The sequence below is a fragment of the Cucurbita pepo genome, chromosome 8 (assembly GCF_057944985.1).
Source record: "Cucurbita pepo subsp. pepo isolate OVF chromosome 8, ASM5794498v1, whole genome shotgun sequence".
In the NCBI taxonomy this organism is placed as follows: Eukaryota; Viridiplantae; Streptophyta; class Magnoliopsida; order Cucurbitales; family Cucurbitaceae; genus Cucurbita; species Cucurbita pepo.
Genome location: NC_141805.1, coordinates 2,525,785 through 2,546,518, shown reverse-complemented (window position 1 = coordinate 2,546,518; position 20,734 = coordinate 2,525,785). Strand labels below are relative to the sequence as shown.

General features: G+C 35.4%; 3 protein-coding genes across 5 annotated transcripts; all 3 read left to right on the top strand.

The window, feature by feature from the left end:
• The first annotated feature begins 547 nt into the window (after positions 1 to 547).
• Positions 548 to 4,838, top strand: PGR7 (proton gradient regulation 7). The gene is made up of 5 exons (XM_023685021.2): positions 548 to 1,100; positions 1,354 to 1,434; positions 3,847 to 3,951; positions 4,063 to 4,212; positions 4,449 to 4,838. The coding sequence occupies exons 1-5, from the start codon at positions 720 to 722 to the stop codon at positions 4,692 to 4,694; spliced, it is 963 nt and encodes a 320-aa protein (XP_023540789.1). The 5' UTR covers positions 548 to 719; the 3' UTR covers positions 4,695 to 4,838.
• Positions 4,839 to 5,616: 778 nt separating this feature from the next.
• LOC111799560 (uncharacterized) lies at positions 5,617 to 11,757 on the top strand. Of its 3 annotated transcripts, XR_002815859.2 has the most exons (9): positions 5,617 to 6,748; positions 7,099 to 7,542; positions 7,763 to 8,285; positions 8,615 to 9,780; positions 9,876 to 10,018; positions 10,111 to 10,511; positions 10,849 to 10,909; positions 11,165 to 11,316; positions 11,592 to 11,757. XR_002815859.2 is itself a non-coding variant. In XM_023682922.2 (6 exons), the coding sequence occupies exons 1-5, from the start codon at positions 6,223 to 6,225 to the stop codon at positions 10,013 to 10,015; spliced, it is 2,799 nt and encodes a 932-aa protein (XP_023538690.2). In that variant the 5' UTR covers positions 5,617 to 6,222; the 3' UTR covers positions 10,016 to 10,018; positions 10,111 to 10,610. The 3 variants fall into 3 exon arrangements, 1 of the variants encoding a protein (XP_023538690.2); XR_002815858.2 differs by lacking the exon at positions 11,592 to 11,757 and having other exon boundaries at positions 10,111 to 10,596; positions 11,165 to 11,369; XM_023682922.2 differs by lacking the exons at positions 10,849 to 10,909; positions 11,165 to 11,316; positions 11,592 to 11,757 and having other exon boundaries at positions 10,111 to 10,610.
• A 2,223-nt stretch (positions 11,758 to 13,980) lies between these two features.
• Positions 13,981 to 20,734, top strand: LOC111799562 (putative magnesium transporter NIPA2). The gene is made up of 9 exons (XM_087126016.1): positions 13,981 to 14,149; positions 14,261 to 14,458; positions 14,696 to 14,752; positions 15,420 to 15,510; positions 15,886 to 16,046; positions 17,090 to 17,214; positions 17,303 to 17,440; positions 18,786 to 18,878; positions 19,727 to 20,734. Exons 2-9 carry the CDS (start codon positions 14,332 to 14,334, stop codon positions 19,895 to 19,897), a joined length of 963 nt encoding a protein of 320 aa, XP_086982142.1. The 5' UTR covers positions 13,981 to 14,149; positions 14,261 to 14,331; the 3' UTR covers positions 19,898 to 20,734.

Below are 20,734 nucleotides of genomic sequence, written 5' to 3'. Positions count from 1 at the left end.
TTTTTTTAAACACATACAATAAAATATAAAACATTGTAACTCTCCTATTTCAATTTTCACGGCGAAATTTTTTATTTGTTTTTGTAAATATTAAATTTTATGGGATTAATAATTTTTTTTTAACACGATAGTTAAAATATAAAACATTGTAATAAAATGAATAATATAATATAATCTTCAACATAATTTTTAAAAATTTAAATTAAATTTCAATTTTAGAGTGTAATATTATATATTTTTATAATAAATAATATATTTTTTTCCATAATTTTGGTATACGCGAATATATTTATTTAAAATATAAGGCGGGTGAAAATTTATAAGGCCATTGGAGAGTAATTTCTACTTAAAATTTAATTTAAAAAACATATTTTTATAGCTTAAAATTTAAATGATTTGAATATTGGATTAAAAAATAAAAACTAATTAAATGTTAAATTTTGATTGGCCGGAGATCAGATTGGCTTACAAGCTACAATGAGCCTTAATGTAACAGATCATAGCTTTGTGTTGTCGTTTTCGTCTTCTAGTCCCGCTATTTTGCTTGTCTGGAGCGTCAACTCGATCACAATCCTCACGAGTTGATTCTCTTTCGGCACAGTGATTCTCATCCTATTATCATCGAGACGAATTTCTCAATCCTTCTCAACAAATTCGAAGAAAGAAGCTGAAATTCGTCAGTTCTGAAGCTCTAGGGTGATTTTGGAGCTTTTCACCAAATGCATCTTCAAGCTCAAACTCTCACGAATCAGTTCGCGCCTTCTGTCGCTCCATTAAAATCAACCTCGAAATCTCGATTCGCTTATCCAGACGGATGCCGATTTCGTAGATTTTCGTTTCGGGCTTTGAAATGTTCTGTTTCGGCGATTTCTGAGTTGGCTCCGACGGAACTGCGGAATGTGAAGCCGTTCCCGGCTGAGGTTTCGAGGACAATTATGGAGTTGTCTTCTGTTGGAACGCTTTCTTCTTTGAGCCACGAGGGATGGCCTCTCGGGGTTGGCGTTCGATTCGCTGTTGACCAAGACGGTACGCCTCTTTTGAGCTTGAATGAATCTATGCGGGAGTTCTCCATCGACAGGAGGTCCAGCCTCCATGTTCAGGTTCTTCATTTTATTGAGATACTAACGATAATGTTCATTTTTATGGATATATACGTCGTATGTACAGGCTCCAAGTGGAATTATGTGAAAATGAAGATGAAATCTCTAAATCGATTCAAGTTTATTTTGTTTCCGTTTGAATTCATGAATTGAAAGTTGTTTATAGATATTAAAGAAATATAGAGATTAATGTCACTAATTTACATGTTTCTGATGTAAACTTGCTTTTGTTTGCCATTCTTCTTTTGAGCAGTTGGAACAATGTGGATTGCGGACTCCTCAGTGTACAATTCAAGGAAGTCTTGATAAACCAGACAACAAAATGAATTTGAAGGTACAATTATCCACAGTCCCCGGATTTTTGGATACATATTCCTTTTAGCATTTTTTAAGGAACTCATCTGTTGCTTCCGGGCTGAATTCTGGCTTAGCTAGCTAGAACTGTGGTCATTGTTTGCAAGTTACAGTGGAAGAATTATTTCGTTCCTCATTTGACAAGATTGCTCTAAGCTAGTAGTCCTCATAAATGATTTTGTTTTACTATTAACGATAATTTATGCTTATGATGGGAACAATACTATTTCTAATGGAAAAGTAGCTATTGCTTTGAAGAATTTTTTTATGCATGAGTTGGTTCAGTGTTTAAAGAGAAATCTGCAAATTTGATGCCTCTCTAAATCAGGGTTGAGTGCAAGGTTGAATTTCTCTGGATTTCCTACTTCGAAACCTTCGATGGAAAATCGATGGAACTAGAACTATGGAATCCAATTACAGGAATGCATTTGTAGAAGGAACTTTTGTTTTTCAAAAGGAGGTCGTTTTACTCGATGTTTAGCTATCTTTTCCTGTTTATCAATTTAGTTTCTGTCCTTCTCTTGAATAGATGTTATTGAAGTTGAAACTAATAGTGGAAAGAAAAAGGAGAAATTTTCTTTAGAAGGGAAGTAAGGAAAGGTCGATCATTTAGTCAGTTCGAACACTGTTTCAAGAAGCCTCTACAAAATGGAGGATAGGAAACAGGTAATCTAGAGAAATAATGGCTACTTTCTACGTTGCTTTGGAGATATCCAAGAGACAGCAACGTGTTGAGGAATAAAGTGGTTACTGGCATTTATGGTATGGACGAAGTGGTGGTTCACAAAACTAAGGAAATTTGGTTTTTCTGAAAGCCTTTGGTGGGACTTCAAGGTTACATGGTCATATTTTTTACTTCCCAGTAATAGAGTTGGGAAATGATGAAAGGACTTTGTCTTGGGATTACATTTGGGTAGGAAAATCACTTGCCATCTTGTAGCTTCCTCAGTGTTTCAAGGTGCCGACCTAAAAATGCTTATGCTCGGGACCAGCGGACCAGCGGGAAGTTAATATCAAATTGGGGAGAGTTCTAGCAAGAAGGTAACTAATAGATGAGGAAAAAGAGGGGGAGAGGTTTTGTACAAAGTCTGCATAATGTACAGCCGGGTTGTTTGGAGGACAAAAGGATTGTGAGATCCCACATCTGTTGGGGAGGAGAACGAAACATTTTTTATAAGGGTGTGGAAACCTCTCCCTAGCAAACGCGTTTTAAAACCTTGAAGGAAAGCCCGGAAGGAAAAGCCCAAAGAAGACAATATCTGCTAGCTGTGGGCTTGAGCGGTTACAAATGGTATTCGAGCCAGACACTGGATGATGTGTCAGCGAGGAGGCTGAGCCTCGAAGAGGGGCGGATTATAAGATCCCACATCAGTTGGGGAGGAGAACGAAACATTTTTTATAAGGGTGTGAAAACCTCTACCAAGCAAACGCGTTTTAAAACCTTGAAGGGAAGCCCGGAAGGGAAAACCCAAAGAAGGAAATATCTGCTAGCGGTGAGCTTGGGCCGTTACAAAAGGAATTGAGGATTGCTTCCTTTAGGCTCATTCAGTAAAATCACTGGGGAGCTTTCTAGATCGCTTTTTTCTACCAAGTGCCAAGATTTATCTAGTCATTTAGGAAACACTATGCTCAAAGAAGTTAAAATTTCTGGTATGGACCGTATAAAGTCATGTAGTAGTTATATTGCCGATGAATTGCAACAGAAATGCCCTTTCGTGGCTCTGAAAGGAGTTGGGTATGGACTATAAAGTCTTGTTCTTTTAGTGTCTGTTCCTTTGGCTCCATAATGGCGTGGGGGTGCACATACCCAAAGTGCCATCTTCACTCGATCCTCCTTCCCTCTTCTGACAACAAGACGTTGCAAGTTTTTCAAGTTTTGTTTTGTTTTCGTTCTTGTACCTATGATTTAGTAGCTTTTGGATTGTTATACTAGCTATTGTTCTATAACTATTCAACATCGTTCTTCTGAGATCCCACATCGGTTGGAGAGAGGAATGAAACATTCCTTATAAGGGTGTGGAAACCTCTCCCTAGCAGGTGCGTTTTAAAAACTTTGAGGGAAAGCTCAAAGAGGATAATATCTGCTACCGGTGAGCTTGGACTGTTACAAATGGTATTCGAGCCAGACACCGAGCGGTGTGCCAACAAGGATGCTGGGACCCCAAGTGGGGTGGATTTTGAGATCCCACATCGGTTGGAGAGGTGAATGAAGCATTCCTTATAAGGGTGTGAAAACCTCTCCCTAGTAGACGCGTTTTAAAACCTTGAGGGGAAGCCTGAAGGGAAAAGCCCGAAAAGAACAATATCTGCTAGCGGTGTGCTTGGACTGTTATAGTTCTATACTTATAAAATTGGATCAACTCTTTATTAACTGTGATGCCATGTTTTTCAGCGGCTTCATACTACATGGAAAAAGAGATTTGGAGAAGACATTAATGAAGACCTTCTGTATATTGTTAGTGTGGAGAGAGTACTTCAGATAGATGACTTTGGGGAGGTACAAACGTCGTTTTCTGCACTCGTTGCTTTTACGCAGCGTGCCTAATCCGGGACCAGTTTCATAGAGACGTTTGTTCGAATAATAATCTAATACTTCATACTGTTTCAGGTTGGGGTTTTGGTAAACTCTTCAGATTATAAAACTGCAAGCCCAGATCCTCTTCGAAATTTTGCAGAAAGGCTAGTGAACGAGATAAACACGAACAATGCCGAAGATGTTAATCGCTTTTGCAACATATATGCCGATTTGAACTTTGAGGTTTGCTACAGTCGTCTTCGGGTTCTTATTTGATTCTAAACTCACCAGGAGATCTAGTTTTATTCATATTGCTTGTAGATAGCGTTATTCATATTGAAATTTATAAGCACACTTAAATTCTATGGGCTGAACCAATCAATCTTCTTTTAACTCGTCGTCCAGATCCCGTTATCACTTAATAATCCCGAAATCCCTTTCTAGGTAGAATTCTCACGGTTCTCCATTTTTCTTGGCAGTTTACAGAAGCAAAGCTGATATGGATTGATCGGTTAGGCTTCGACCTGCGCGTATTCTCTCCTCAAAAGGGGACGTTCGAATTCCGAATTCCGTTCCCGAGAGAAGTTACAGATGAGAAGGGTGCAAAGTCGACGTTTAACGGCCTGTCCCAACAGGCTTGGGAGGTGGAAAGGAATTTCCAAGCTCTGGATTTTGAGAAGGTGAAGCAATTCAAGATGGTAAGACCATTGCATAGTTTAGAGTAGCTATGATGTGCTTTCTTTTTGCTCTCTTTAAAGCTTGTCCCGTTTATGAAAGAACTGAGTGTTTGCTTAATGTGTGAGTATGAGAAGTTGAGTTATGTTTTGACTAACAATTTTTTTACTTAATGTGTTTGGTTACACTTTTTCGATGATGCTTCTATAACCGTCGAGTTGCTAAAATGGATCTCTATTCGTAAACTATTAACTTCAAATTTGTATTTAAGACACTATGACCACTCACAATGGTCGGTATGTTGGTCGTTAGGAGCGAGGTGGTGATGGATGACAATGAAATTTGGTTACCATCAACCATGATCGACCACTAGTCGTCAATGGAGAGTGGTGGTGGGATATGGGAGAGTGAAGGTAGTGTGAGGATATTTTGGTCATTTACATATATCAAAATCGAGAATATTAAACACTCCAAAAACAATTTTATTTTTTTATGGAATTGTAATTCAATGTTTCGAACTCACCCATTAAAATATCTAATTAAAATTTTTAACAATAATTAATTTGAAAAATTACTTTTAAAAAAGATTTGAAATTTTAGTGTAAAGATTTGTTAGATAATAAATAATAAAAATAAAATAAATAAATAAACCTAATCAATGGGATTTGTTAAATAAAGATTATTCTAAACAATTTTTTTAAAAAAATTAAAAATAAATTCGAGTGAAATTCATTTTTAATCTATGAATGGAACAAATAAATTTATAAGATATTCATTTATTTAAATTCAAACTAATTACGAAAAAAATATTGAGTATTTATTTATTTATTATTATTATTATTTTTTTTTTGTATATATTTAAAATATTTATAAGAAAAAAAAAAAAATATTTGTAGGTAATATAAAAATATTAATATAGAGAAAATTATTATTAAAAACGAAAGCAGAGAGCGGAGAAAAATCCGGGGTTCAGGATAGCCACTTGTCCTCCTCGTCCCTTACACTCTCAATCGCGCGCCCGTATCTCAACGCCGTCGCCGAAATAGTTGTGTGTTCCTTCGACATTCTTCGTAGATAGCGCGCCATTGGCTTTCGCATCTTCGGATTTCCATCAGATCTAGGGCTTCTGCCGATCTGTTCACTTGTTTGTTCCATGGGAAATTAGGGGATTAGTCTCTCCGTTGTTCTTTAATTTTCCCGGAAAGTGCAACGATTAATCTTCGTTTTTTCATCTTCTGTGTGCGCGCTAACAACTGCTTGGACATATTGGCGAATCATAGTCTTCTCTGCAAACGAGCGGGAAATTTCTTGTTGAGATTGGGCATTTGCACGCCAAGACCCTCTCATTGAGGCTTTATCAAGTTATTGATCTTTTAGGTTACCGGTGGTGCGTTTTTATCGGAATTTCTTCTCTTCATATAGGGTATTGGAGTGCTGTGGCGTATATTTTATGTTGTGGAAGCTTTGGTGGGTTGATTTGGTTTAGATTTAGGTTTAGGTTTAGGTTTAGGTTTAGGTTTTTGAGACTCAAGTGTTTGATATTGGAGCAAACCTAATTATCGCGGAGAATTAGGTTTGATGGCTGATCGTAACTCGGTGGTCGCAAGACCAATCTGGATGAAGCAAGCTGAAGAGGCGAAACTGAAGAGCGAGGCTGAGAAAGATGCAGCGGCTAAAGCTGCTTTCGAAGCTACTTTTAGAGGCGTAGATAAGAATCCTGTAAAAGAAGCAGCATCCTCAGATAGTGATTTTGAAGATGCTGAGGACTTGGAACACAAGCCGATTGGGCCTGTTGACCCTGCTAGATGCACAGCAGCTGGAGCAGGTATAGCTGGTGGCACGGCCTGCGTGCCAGCTTCGTTTACTGTGGTAACTAAGGATGGCGATGGGAGGAAAGTTCCCCATGGTGGTGCGCAGATTAAAGTAAAGGCGTCGCCTGGTGTAGGCGTTGGTGGAACCGAGCAAGATGGCATTGTGAAGGATATGAATGATGGTACATATACGATCACTTATGTGGTGCCAAAAAGAGGGAATTATATGGTTAATATTGAGTGCAATGGAAGACCAATCATGGGTAGTCCATTCCCAGTGTTCTTTAGTGCAGGTATACTCGATGGTTATGTTATATTCTTGTAATCTTATTGTATACGTGCAATGATTTAATGTTTGATTTATCTATTAAGTAAACAGAATATATCTGAAGTTTGAATGCTTCTTTGAATTAATTAGATATTTTGATGAAATGAAATGTCGACTTTATACAGATATTAAGATTATCAATGGGAATGCACTAGTTAGATACTGATACGGATACTTATTTAGATACTGATAACATTATTTCCTTGGCCATTGTTAATTGCTTGGCTTTCCCTCGCGTGTTATTGATTTATCTGTTTCATTCAGTTTGCTATTCGATGTTTTCTGATGACCGAGCTGTTTGTTGTTACCAACCAGGCTCGAGTTCTGGTGGACTCCTGGGTTTAGCTCCTGCATCATCATTTCCAAATTTGGTCAATCAAAATATGCCCAACATGCCTAATTATTCAGGGTCTGTTTCGGGGGCATTTCCTGGTTTGATGGGAATGATTCCAGGTATTGTAGCTGGTGCTTCTGGTGGTGCTATCTTGCCTGGAATTGGAGCATCTCTCGGTGAAGTATGTCGAGAATACCTTAATGGTCAATGTGCGAAAACGGATTGTAAATTAAATCATCCACCTCACAATTTGCTCATGACTGCAATAGCTGCAACAACCAGCATGGGAACTATCAGTCAAGTGCCCATGGCACCTTCTGCTGCTGCTATGGCAGCTGCTCAGGCCATTGTTGCTGCCCAAGCCCTTCAAGCCCATGCTGCTCAAGTGCAAGCACAACAAGCTCAGTCTGGGAAAGACTCTTCTGGTATTCTCAGATTTTTGTATATAACTCAATGCTCACTCTTTTGTTGTTTTCTTTTCTTTTCTGTGCTTGTGCTTCTCTCCCCAAATGCATCTTATGTTGTGTCAAGTGTATTTGTTTGTGTTTTGGTTCTCTTGTGTACTTTCTTTTAACTTCATAGATTACATATACCATATATTTTCTTAATGAACTTTTTGTTATTTGTTGATGCTTCTCTGGCAAGGTTCATCTGACAAATCTGGGAAGGCTGCTGATGCACTGAAGAGAACGCTGCAAGTTAGCAATCTTAGCCCACTTCTCACCGTGGAACAGCTGAAACAACTTTTTAGTTTTTGTGGAACTGTTGTTGAATGTACCATTACTGATTCAAAGCATTTTGCTTACATAGAATACTCAAAGCCTGAAGAAGCTACTGCTGCGTTGGCATTGAACAATATGGATGTTGGAGGTCGGCCTTTGAATGTAGAGATGGCAAAATCACTTCCACAGAAACCAGCTGCCATGAACCCTTCACTTGCTTCATCTTCTCTGCCCATGATGATGCAGCAAGCTGTAGCCATGCAACAAATGCAATTTCAGCAGGCTTTGTTGATGCAGCAAACTGTGACAGCTCAGCAGGCCGCTAATCGTGCAGCAACTATGAAGTCTGCAACAGAGTTGGCAGCTGCTAGAGCTGCAGAAATAAGCAAAAGACTTAAAGTTGATGGAATTGGGGATGAAGAAACTGAGACAAAAGAAAAATCAAGGTATGGGATACTGTAACCACTAATCCTGCACCATCTCCTGTAAAATAAAATAGAAAAAATGACCTAGGGTTCTTGAACAAATTCAAGATACTTTAATTAGCAAACAATGAGCATTGATGGCTTAGGTAAATTCAATCCTTTATCATAAAATATCAACTGCGTTATATCTTCCCTTTTCTCCACACTTTTGATTTGCTAGGAAGGAAAACTCTCTAGTGTATGCCTTTCTTGTGTTATGTCATGTGTTTAAAGTCCAGGTTTTACTCTCTTTGAATTGAATTCTTTCCATCTTAATAAGATAATTTTGATTTTCCCCCTCTTTTCTGTAGGTCACCTTCCTTGCCCAGGGAGAGGTCAAAATCCAAATCAAAATCACCTATGAAGTACCGAAGTAGGCGGAGATCACCAACTTACTCACCTCCATATCATCACTCAAGAGATCATAGATCTCGCCATTATTATAGAGTTGAAGATGACCGGAGGTCTTATAGAGAAGCAAGAGATGTTAGTGAAAGATCTAGACGGCGAGATCTAGATAGATCAAGAAGTCATCACTCACCCATCTCAAGGAAAAATAGAAGCCGAAGCATCAGTCCTCGCAGAAGAAAATCATACAGAGCAGATTCAGACTCTCCAAATCGCCCAAGGGAACGTTCACCCCAAAGAGGTAGGAAATCAGATCATTCCGATTTAAGATCACCAAGCCGTCATCACGGGAAAAGCAGATCATCCCCAAGAAATGATGATGTTGACAAACTAAAACGTAGAAGACGATCAAGGTCTAAATCTCTTGAGACTAAGCATCATTCTGATGAAAAAAATAATGAAACGCAACATGGAAAATCAAAGAATCGGGATAGAAGGAGGTCAAGATCTGCTTCACTTGAAGACAAGCATAGTAAAAGAAGATCATCACCTAGAAGCATGGACAAGAATGTATCTAAACATAGAAGGCGGTCCAGATCAAACTCTAGGGAGAAGGTAGATGATACCTCATCGAAATATCGTAGTAGAAGACGATCACGGTCAAGTTCTTCAGAAAGTAAACATCTCACTGTTAATAAGTTGGATAGCACTAGAGATGAAAAGGTAAGACATCGTAGCAGAAGAAGATCTAGGTCAAAATCTGTTGATGGTAAGCATTGCAGGAAGGAGAAATCAGATAGAAGCAGAGATAAAAAGCCCAGACATTATGATAGAAGGTCATCCAGATCTATATCTCCTGGGGATAGGCATCAAAGAACAACCAGGTTGTCTCCTACCAGTTCTGATGAAAATGAATCTAAACATAGAAGGAGGTCGCTATCTCCCGAAGATAAGCATCGTGTTCATGTTACCGACATAGATAATGGATCAGTAGCTGAAAATTCAAAGCATCATGGGAGACAGCGGTCCAGGTCAATTTCAGGTGAGAATGGACAAGGAAATTTTTCTCCAAGTACGGAGGAAAATGAATTTAAAGATGGAGAGCATTCAATACTGGAACCTGCAGGAGGTAAGTACAATGAAATGATTGAAGATTCAAAATGTTGATGAACAACTAAAGTCATAAACGTATAAACACTGACGGAGATGGATTGATATTTTCAGGGCATGAAGCTAGTCTCTCAAAGGTTATAGATGATATGCCAACAGAAGTTGATCAGGGTAGAAAAGGGTTAAATTCCCAATATTCCAATGTTGAGGAATCGAGCAAAATTGAAATGTCTGCCGTTGAGCAAGTTGATTAGTTGGTAAGGTCAAATGCGTTTCTTTTTTGGCTTCCCTTTTCCTGATTACATATATTGATACGAGTCGATTCTTGGATGTTGTCGCCTTAATACAGATGCAATTTCTGGCGATTGACGTTGAGGAGGCAGAGTTAAATTAAAAATTTGACATGGAAGCGGTTTAGTGTATCTCATAAATCACAAAAACAGTTGCGGACTTGAATACCTTCATAACCCTGGTCAAATTTCGTTCTCAGCAATTTTAGCCGGGCTTGATGGCATATCCAAAGGCATCCATTGCATCATATGAGAAAGGGCTACTTGATAGAAGATTTGTTTGCATTTCTTTGGGTGCTCAGAAAATTCTTCTGATTTCTAGTTTTCATCCATGTCTTTTGTGTTTGATTATCTCTTGCAGGTTGAAGTTGGTCTGCTTTAAGCGTTTGAAGTCTTGCTGTCCTTTTGTCTACAAGACAAGACACCCAGTATCTGTAGCGAGCTTCTTTTAATACTTGATGTATGTTGAACTCTATGACCTCCTTGTTTCATGGTGAATTTGCGATAAAATTGTCTGCACAAGGATTGATGCCTTAGGAATTGAAGTACGTTCGTATTTCGTCTTTTCTTTTTTACTTTTCTTTGGTTATTTATTCTCTTTTTCGATGCTGAAAGGGTAACTATGGTTGGGACTGAAGTTTATTTCGAGGGTTCTTCCTATACTAAATCAAAATACCTCATGTTTTATGTTTGGATTTCTAGTGCTCACAAGTTCTTTTGAATAGGCCAATGGATGAGTTTCATTTTAATATCCATTCGAATGGGGCGTTGGACCTGTTCTATGAATATACATGCAGGTTAATCGGGGTGATTGTCGTTGGAGGTTTATCGGGTTGATTTTCTCTTGTTTACACAAAGGTATGCTTTTGCAGTGGGAAGTTATTAACAGCAAGCTTCCATTTAAGTCCTGGATCGTTTACACTGATTAGTATGCTTAGGAAATCTTATTCTTCTTTCATGCACTGCAATTTGCTGTGGTACTGTTGTCTTCTTCCCTCATATCTCTTCTTTCTTCTTCTTTTTTCTTTTTTCTTTTTTCTTTTTTCTTTTTTCTTTTTTCTTTTCTTTTTCTTTCCTCTTCTCCTCCAATCTCCGAAATCTTACTTTCGTTAGGCGAAGCTACTGTTAAAGGTCGAAACCAAATGTTGCTGGGATAAAATGCATCAAAATCTCATCTTCTGGGTATGATCAGAATGGCTGTCTCACTTGGAAGCTTTTCTGTTCTTGGTGAATTGCAAATATATATGTATATATATATACAACAGGTAATTTTGTATGCTTGGTTGAAGAAGATAATCTATATCGGTTTACTTGATTAGATTCTTTAGATCCTAGGTTTGGTTTCTATTATTTTGGTGGATTTCTTTATAAAAAATAAAATAAATGATCTCTATGATCGAAGCGAACCTCTAGTCTCGATTCGGTTGTGTTCGACCAGCTAGGAAAGCTATCTTTTGCTGATACTGGATGTATGTGCTGTGCTGTGCTACAAGCTTTTATCTTCTGTTTCCCTTACCTCAAGTAAGACTTCTTTTTGTAGGACATAATGTGATTGAGTCTGAAAAGGGAAGCTAAACCACCATGATTGATGAAATTGAGGGTGGATGGATTGTTTGTGGTCGAATATTAGTATATGCTGTACAAGTTATTTGCCTGTTTGCTAGTTTTGTGCCTTGGAATAGGATATTGTTTGGCCTTTTCTCTTTGGTGCTTGTTCCCCCTTCTTCTCCTCTTTCCTTTTCATATCATTTCTTGGTAGGATTACCTGAAAAACGATGGTATGAGAGCTGCAGCCTTTGGTTTCGAACTCGGGTTCCAACTTGGATGAGGTGGATGTCGATGTCTTAGTTCGTGCTCAGGAACCGAGCACCGTGCTTTAGTGTTGAACCTCACAGCTTGGATGAGGGGGATGTCCATGTCTTAGTTCGTGCTCGGTCTATTGTTTCTGAAGGAACCGAGCACCGTGCTTTAGTGTTGAACCTCACAGCTTGGATGAGGGGGATGTCCATGTCTTAGTTCGTGCTCGGTCTATTGTTTCTGAAGGAACCGAGCACCGTGCTTTAGTGTTGAACCTCACAGCTTGGATGAGGGGGATGTCCATGTCTTAGTTCGTGCTCGGTCTATTGTTTCTGAAGGAACCGAGCACCGAGCTTTAGTGTTGAACCTCAAAGCTTGGATGAGGTGGATGTCAATGTCTTAGTTCGTGCTTGGTCTATTGTTTCTGAAGTAACCGAGCATCGAGCTTTAGTGTTGAACCTCACAACTTGGATGAGGTGGATGTCAATGTCTTAGTTCGTGCTCAGTCTATTGTTTCTGAAGTAACCGAGCATTGAGCTTTAGTGTTGAACCTCACAGCTTGGATGAGGTGGATGTCAATGTCTTAGTTCGTGCTCAGTCTATTGTTTCTGAAGTAACCGAGCATCGAGCTTTAGTGTTGAACCTCATAGCTTGGATGAGGTGGATGTCAATGTCTTAGTTCGTGCTCAGTCTATTGTTTCTGAAGTAACCGAGCACCGAGCTTTAGTGTTGAACCTCACAGTTTGGATGCGGTGGATGTCAATATCTTAGTTTGTGCTCGGTCTATTGTTTCTGAAGGAACCGAGCACTGAGCTATAGTGTTGAACCTCACAGCTTGAATCTTCACTATGTCTATGCTAACTTGGTTAGGGTAGGTCGAGATCCAAGAGAAGTAGTCTAGATTTCGAAGTTATGTTCATAACACATTGAAAATCAGGCAAAACAAACCCATCAAATAGGCCTTAGGTTTTGTTTAGATGTATTTTTTATATTGGTTTTTGAAGAACTTTGATTATTTGAAACAAACCCATGTATTTTTAGAATGCTTATAGTATTGAATATCAAACAATGCTTAGGATGCTTAATGGTATGAGAAATTGATTGGTATTTTGGAAAAAAATTTAATTTAATTGAAAATTCTTTAAGAAGTTTTACATCATGAGAAATTAATTGGATACCAAATAATTAACACAATTTTGAAAAAAAAAAAAAAAAGGTTAATTTATTCATTGTTTAAATTGAGATTATTCATTAACAAATAACTATTTAATTGAAAATTTCTTTTAAAAAAGTTTTTTAATTGATTTTTAAACCAAAATAATTCATCAGGGGGAATTTATTGGCTGTAAAATTAGTAACACAATTTGGAAAATTAAATAATTTAATTGATTTATCATTTAAATAGAGATTATTTGTAGAAAAGCAAATTTCCAAAAATAAGTTCTCTAAAAATATAAAAAATATATATATTTATTCATCTGACGTTCCTTTAGCATTTTCCTTACAAGCTTGACGTAACCTTTCATTATATTTATGATAATATTTGATAAGTTACAACTTACAACATTTTATTTATTTATTTATCATAAATAAAGAATAATAAATATTATTCTAAAATTAATTACTTGAAAGCAATCACAATAAATGAAAAATAAAAAAAAAAAATTCTTTCCTCTAAATTTTCTATTTGGTCTCTAAATTTCAGATAACTTTTTAGTTGCTAAGATCGAAAGTTAAAATTTTCCCTCATCAATAGATAGAAATTAACCTTCCTCCCCCTAATACATAGCGAAAAAGAAAGTAAAACCGTAAAATTCAAAGGTAATATTATTGATGTCCAACTCGTCCCAAATAGAAGGAGAGTAGGAGAAACAAAGCAACCATGTTTATTTAACTGTCTTCTAACCTATGTAATTATGTAATAATGAAATTTGAATTTTTAAAAATTAAGTTAGTAGAAAATAATTATATATATATATTTTAATGAAAATATAAATTATCATTAATTTTTTAGGGTTTTTTTTTTTTTTTGAAAAAAAGTACATAAAAAAAGAATGTGGAAAATTGTATAAAATAATAATAAAATAAACCGGAGAGGGGGACACATTTTTGTAATTAAAAACAAAAAGCGAAGGTAACGGATTCACCGTTTGCCACTTAGCGCCTCCAATTCCCACGCTCCCCTTTCTCTCTCCCTCTCTGCCACTTCATCTCCTCTCCGATTCCGTTCACTTTCGTATCCGAATCGTTCCTTCCTCAATCTCCAGCTTCCAAATCCATCAACAATTTGATGCTATGAAGGTCTAATTTCTGTCATTTTCGCCATTTCTGTATCTGCAATTAGCTTCACTCACTAATAGTAATGCATTCGTCGTTTGCTTTCTCTCTAAAGGAATTTGTTCATGTCCGCAGGAACTTACCGGATCGTCTATTTCGGCATTGGAAGATTTTCACTGAGTCTTTCTTTTTTGTTTGTATAAGCTATGGGAATATCTTCCGATAACGTCCATGGCTTCATTCTCGCCGTCTCTTCGAGTATCTTCATCGGTAGTAGCTTCATTATCAAGAAGAAAGGTCTTATGAAAGCCGGTGCTGTTGGAAACAGAGCAGGTTTGGTTGCTTCTAGCATTTGCGATCGCCTCTGAGTTTCGATTTGATGTATTGCATCTATTGGTTGAATTTCACGTTTACGTAAAAGTTGAAGCAATGTGTGTTGTTACTGATTTGATAGCGACTTTTGTGTTGGTTACGGATCGACATCTTGAACTTTATCTAGAATTCTTCGCCATATTTTTGCTCTTTCTCTTCATGTCTTCTGTTTAATTGCACTTCTTTTCGTGTGATCAGGTTCAGGAGGATATTCGTACTTGTATGAACCTATGTGGTGGGCTGGAATGATCAGTAGTAAGTTCTTCTTCATTTATTTGGTTACTTGTGATAATTTTATCCTGTTCAAACCTCGATTAACAACTAGCAGCAGTTCTCATGAAAGCATTATTGCGCTTGCACTTGCACTTGACTCAGATTTGTCGGAAAAGTTTTCAAAATCTGCTCCTGTCTGTTTAATATCTCTTTTTTCCAGCTGATTCATCTCTTGATGTGCTTCTTTTTCCAATTCCTAGTAGAGTTAAGACTTAGGAAGTCGAAGCATCCTTAGATTAGAATATGAATGCTACAAGATAAGGTGCAAATAAGTAGAGCATCCCTCTCCTTTTCGTCCTTCATTCCCTTTCTCTAGGCAAAAACATATTAGTATTTAATTACCAAAAGAAAGGACAATCTCGTTTTTGGCTAACTTGTTCCAACTTTTTGAGGTATTGGTAATATTTTGTTCATAAACGTAACAATGACTGAGAATTTTTCCAGAGTTTCTCTATCATTATAAGGCTTCTTGAGTCATTATTTGTTGAGAAGAGCGATTTGGAGTTGGATAACTGCAAGAGCATTTGCAGGTTCACTAGTAATTACAATGAAGAACATCATTCTCACGGTTCTGTTGTTTAATTACCAAAACAAAGAGGCAAGAAACACATAAGATTGCTTTCAAATCAGTTTGTTTCATTCTGTGTAGTGATTGTTGGAGAGATTGCTAATTTCGCTGCTTATGCATATGCTCCTGCAATTCTCGTAACTCCTTTGGGAGCTTTGAGTATAATTTTCAGGTATGTATCAATTCAAGGCATTTTTTTTTTTGGTACTTTAATGCTTAGATACTATATACACATCTGTAATGTGCTCATAGGAACGAATACATTCACGGAAAGGAAGGATATTTAGTTCTCAACTACAGTTTACCATATATATTATATTTAATCCTTTATTATAAGCAAATATCGAGATATTTGTCTTTCATTACGAATTAACGTAGCCTCATATTTGCTATTTCATGATACGAAAATATCTTGTATCTATTTATTGTTTTTTCATTTATTTGATTCTCGAAATGATTATAAACAGAGAACTCTCACACCATTTAAGTGCGTTCGTTTAAGTATGCTTGAAGTTGAGTAATTTAATTAAGCGACACCATTATGCAGTGCAGTACTCGCTCATTTCATTTTGGAGGAAAAGCTACATATCTTCGGAATGCTAGGGTGTGTTCTTTGTGTGGTGGGATCTACAACTATTGTTTTGCATGCTCCACAGGAGAGAAATATTGAATCTGTCAAGGAAGTTTGGATGCTTGCTACAGAGCCAGGTTTGTCATTTACTTCACCATATTATATTTCCATGCTTCAGAGTTTGCATGTTTTTTCATAGTTGTCACACCATTAAACTCAAAATATCCTCATTTTTCTTCCCAATTGGGTAGTTTTGATCGAAGATTGGGCACATTTTTAATAGGGAATGACATTTTTTTTACCTTAAACTTGACTTTCATTTTGAAAAATCATTCATAAATATTTCCACGTGCTTTCAATGAATATAAACTATATATTTAGTACAAAATTAATGAACCTTTTATAGAAAAACGATGTTAAAGTTATATATTTTTTTTAAAAAAACAATTGTGATCTTTGAAAGATTTATTCCATCTTCAATGTCATGCATTGATCAGCTTTAAATTTTTGTGATGTGAGGTTTATTTTTGTTGAAATAGGTAAATATTGAGAGCTTCAACTTACTAATTTCATGATTATAATAAAATTTTCCCTTTTCTTAGTAATTACTCCATAAATCTCCTTCTAGATTTACCATTTGACCAAAATGTAACAATTCCATGGTTGTTATGTACCAATACAACACTCACCATCCGGACTAGACTAAACTCAAAACTATGATTTTTACATGATTATTTATTTATAATTAATGTCATGACCTCCTTATTATTATTTTTTTATGGTGTTAAATTATACTAATATTCCATATGGGTGTAATTTAATTCGATTTTTCTGTAATGTTTAAAAAGTTTTATTTTACCTCGACCATTCAACTTGTTTTAGAACGGATTATTGGCCGTTCCAATACAATATCTAACCAAAATTAAAAGGGAGGTGAAATAAAGCTTTTTAAACAGAGTAAAACCAAATTAAATGGAATATCTTGTATAACGGAAATTAAAATGTTGGTGGTAAAATTACCTTTTGTCCCCTTTTTTACCAACCCAAAGGTAATTTATTTTTATTCATCCATTGTATTTTTTTTTTCTTCATCCATTGTTTTTTTTTTTGTTTTTTTTTACTTCACCCATGTACTTTAATCACAATTAGATTATTAACACAATAATTTGGTTCTTATCAGGTTTTCTAGTATACTCCATCATAGTTTTGGTTCTAATTGTGGTCCTTGTTCGATACGTACCAAAATATGGACAAACGCACATGGTTGTTTACGTTGGAATTTGTTCTCTCATGGGTTCTCTTACGGTTTGTTTACCATCACTCAAATTCATCCATTTTATAAATTTCAATCTTTTTTTCTCATATCTTCAATCAACTTCCAATTAATTTGTAGGTTATGAGCGTCAAAGCAGTTGGAATTGCACTCAAGCTGACATTTTCAGGAATGAATCAATTTAAGTACTTTCAGACGTGGTTTTTTACGGCCATCGTGCTAGGAGGTAGCATTTTACAGGTGAACTACTTAAACAAGGTACGTCCATACAACCTACTTACTCAAAACTTCATTTTTATTTATTCTTACGTTTCTATTAATTAATATAGTCATATTTTAAGACATGTTTTTGCGTTAATTGAAAAATATGGTTTTAAAGTAAAACACTAATTTCCAACCAAAATTGTTTTTTTTTTTTTTTTATCCTAAGAATTTCCAAACTATTTTTTATTATTGAATATTTTAATTAGGTAAAAGCACTTTTTAAAATTTCAACAAAATACTTTTTTATATTCCTTTTATTCCTCCTCAAGCACTTTAGGCAGGTGGAACAAGTGTTTGAATAAATTTGTGCACACCCTGGTTAATTTTACTAGACAACAACTTACTATATTTGGTTAGCTAGGAATTACAACGTTAGTTTTTAATACTTTCAACAAAGAGAAATTTTAGATGAAATTTGAAAAGGGTACTTTTGAATGAAAACTATAATAATTCTAGGGGTAGTTTTAACATTTTTAAAATTTCCAAAATGATTATGGATTATTTTACAAAAACTATTAAAATTGTGAAAAGTTCTTCAATGGGTAAAAGTACATTTTATTCTTCCATAACTTATCTTGGACTCACCCATCATAGGAAGCATTTTAGTTTGGTAATATATCTATATATATATATATATATATATATATATATATATATACTAATTTCTTATTGTAATGTGATGTCATTGACGTCCATTCTATAATATTATATACTATGTTGATATTGATAAAAATGTTAAATTCTAAGTTTATGAAAATATTGACAAAAAAAAATGAGGAATATATATCGATAAAATACCTTTAGTCATATTTTGTTGCTATTTTAAAAAAAATATTTCATCAATTTTATTTGGTACAATGAAAATCAATGTTGAAGTTGTGGTTAAAAAAACATGAGGATAGAATGGGAGGAAATCTTTTAACATTTCTAACCTTAAGTTTCTCAATATATAAGTAGCATTGGTGCTATTAGAGAAACTCAAAGCAGTTGCATACCTCATCTCATCGCATTCTAGATTTTTTTTGCGAAATTGTTTGTCTGAATTCTCACGTGTAGGCATGTATATAGACTAGTCATATAATTTTCATCAAATTAGTTAAATAATAATAACAATTTTCCAAAAAAATTATAAATGAAACCTTGATAAGGACTTTAAAAAGCTAACGGTGTAAATTTTAAACTCTATTGAAAGTGCATGAAATTAAAAAGAATAAAACACAAATTACATGGACCAAAAATGATGCTTTAGTCCATTTTTCTTTGTAAAGTTTAGAAATGCATGAGTATCTCCTATTTTACCATTAAGAGAGGTCTGAGTTTTGGTTTAAATTCTCTGCAGGCGCTGGATACCTTTAACACTGCTGTAGTATCTCCTGTTTACTATGTGATGTTCACATCACTCACCATTCTTGCCAGTATGATCATGTTTAAGGTAATAATTTATGGCTCAGTTTCTTTTTTATTTTTTTATTTTTTCCCACTTAAAACCTGCCATTTAGACTTTTACATTGATCAGCACTTGCACCATATCTATATTTATACTCGAAAATATGGATATATTGGCAGTTAAATTAAAATCTTAATTTCTGAAAATTAATTTATTTATTATATATAAATTTAAATTTTATATTGAATAGATTTCTAAATTTGGTAGAACTTTTAAAAAATTCTAAAATTTAAGACTACCTACATCATTTTGAAAGTTCAAAAAGTAAATAGACCCGAGTAAATTTGTAGTTTATCCATTAAGCTACCGAGTCCACACAATCAACCAAACAAAAAATATCTATGATTGTGGGGAAAAACAAAAATCTAGTTTTTATAATTTTAAAAGATAGAATTTGATCTCTATAGCTTAATAAAGCCCTACTTGAGTACACAACCTAACCCCCACACACAATGAGCCAAAATATTAAAGGTCACCTTAGTGGCACACAGATAATTAACCTTGTGAAGTTTTATTTATCAAATCATAAGAACAAATTCTATTTTTCTAAAACTACAGGACTAATTTTTGTTTTAAAAAGAAATTAACCGTTTTTATTTTTTTTATTTTTTTATTTTTATTCCATGTGCTGCTACTCTTGATCCTTAGTTTAAGTAGAGGGGTAGATGAGGCTTTATATATATATATACACACACACAAATATATATAGTACACTCAGTAGTTAATAGAGCTAATAACTTTCTATGGTGAAGTCTGTTTTGTTTTCTCCCTCTCCTAATCCTTTATTTTTATTTTTTTTCCTTCTCTCTGGTCTGGTTTAATTTTACTTACAGGAATGGGATTCACAAAATGCATCACAAATCGCAACCGAATTATGCGGTTTTGTTACCATTCTTTCTGGAACTTTTCTCCTACATAAAACCAGGGACATGGGGAGTTCTCCCTCCTCCTCCTCCTCCTCCACCTCCTCCGAGGTCCCCATTGCCTCTAGGTCCCCCAAATGACTTATTATTAGTACAACCACAAATTCTAACTACCTAGCACCAGAATAAACAAAACAAAACTTAAAAGCAGATGATCACAGGCCACTCCAGTCCAGGAACCATGGCGAGGGTACAATTTATTGGAAGAAGCAAACAAAATGGGCCCATTTGCAAAAAGGCAAAATGAAGTTCAAGGGAGACTGGCTTTGGCTTTGGCTTTTGGCTTTTCATCCATCTATATGAGGTACAAATTCAAATTTCATAGTTTTTTTTCATCGATAGAAGGAAGGAACTTACGAGAGCTAACATTTGAGGATACAATTCAAATTTCTACACAAACTGGCTTACACTTAGGTTTGAGGTTTTCTAGATTTTTTTTTCTCTCTCTCTCACCAACATTTAGTTTTGGTTTTGCTGATTCATTAATTGTAATTGTTTTGACAGATTTTTTTTTTTTTTTTTTTTAATTGCGAGTAATTTGATTATTGTTGATACGGACAATCATACAAATGAGATGTCCTTCAAGTTCCTAGATTTTCCCATCATATATTGGTATCAACTTGAATTGTTTGGATACTATCTATCTTCCAAGCTCCTAGGCCAGGTTAGAATAAATGTATAATATCTCAATCGGTTGAATTTTTGTTCGGTTGGTTTTCTAAGATCCCAAATTCTAAGCCTTAGATTCAAAACTTAATAAAATTGGTAAATTATAATAATCTCGTGATTTCTAACATTTAAAATGAATATATATGATACCATTGTGGACAATATCATACTGTTGTGGAGGTTCGTGATTTATGCTCAAAGTGGATAATATCATAGCATTATGGAAGTTTGAGATTCCTAACATTCTCT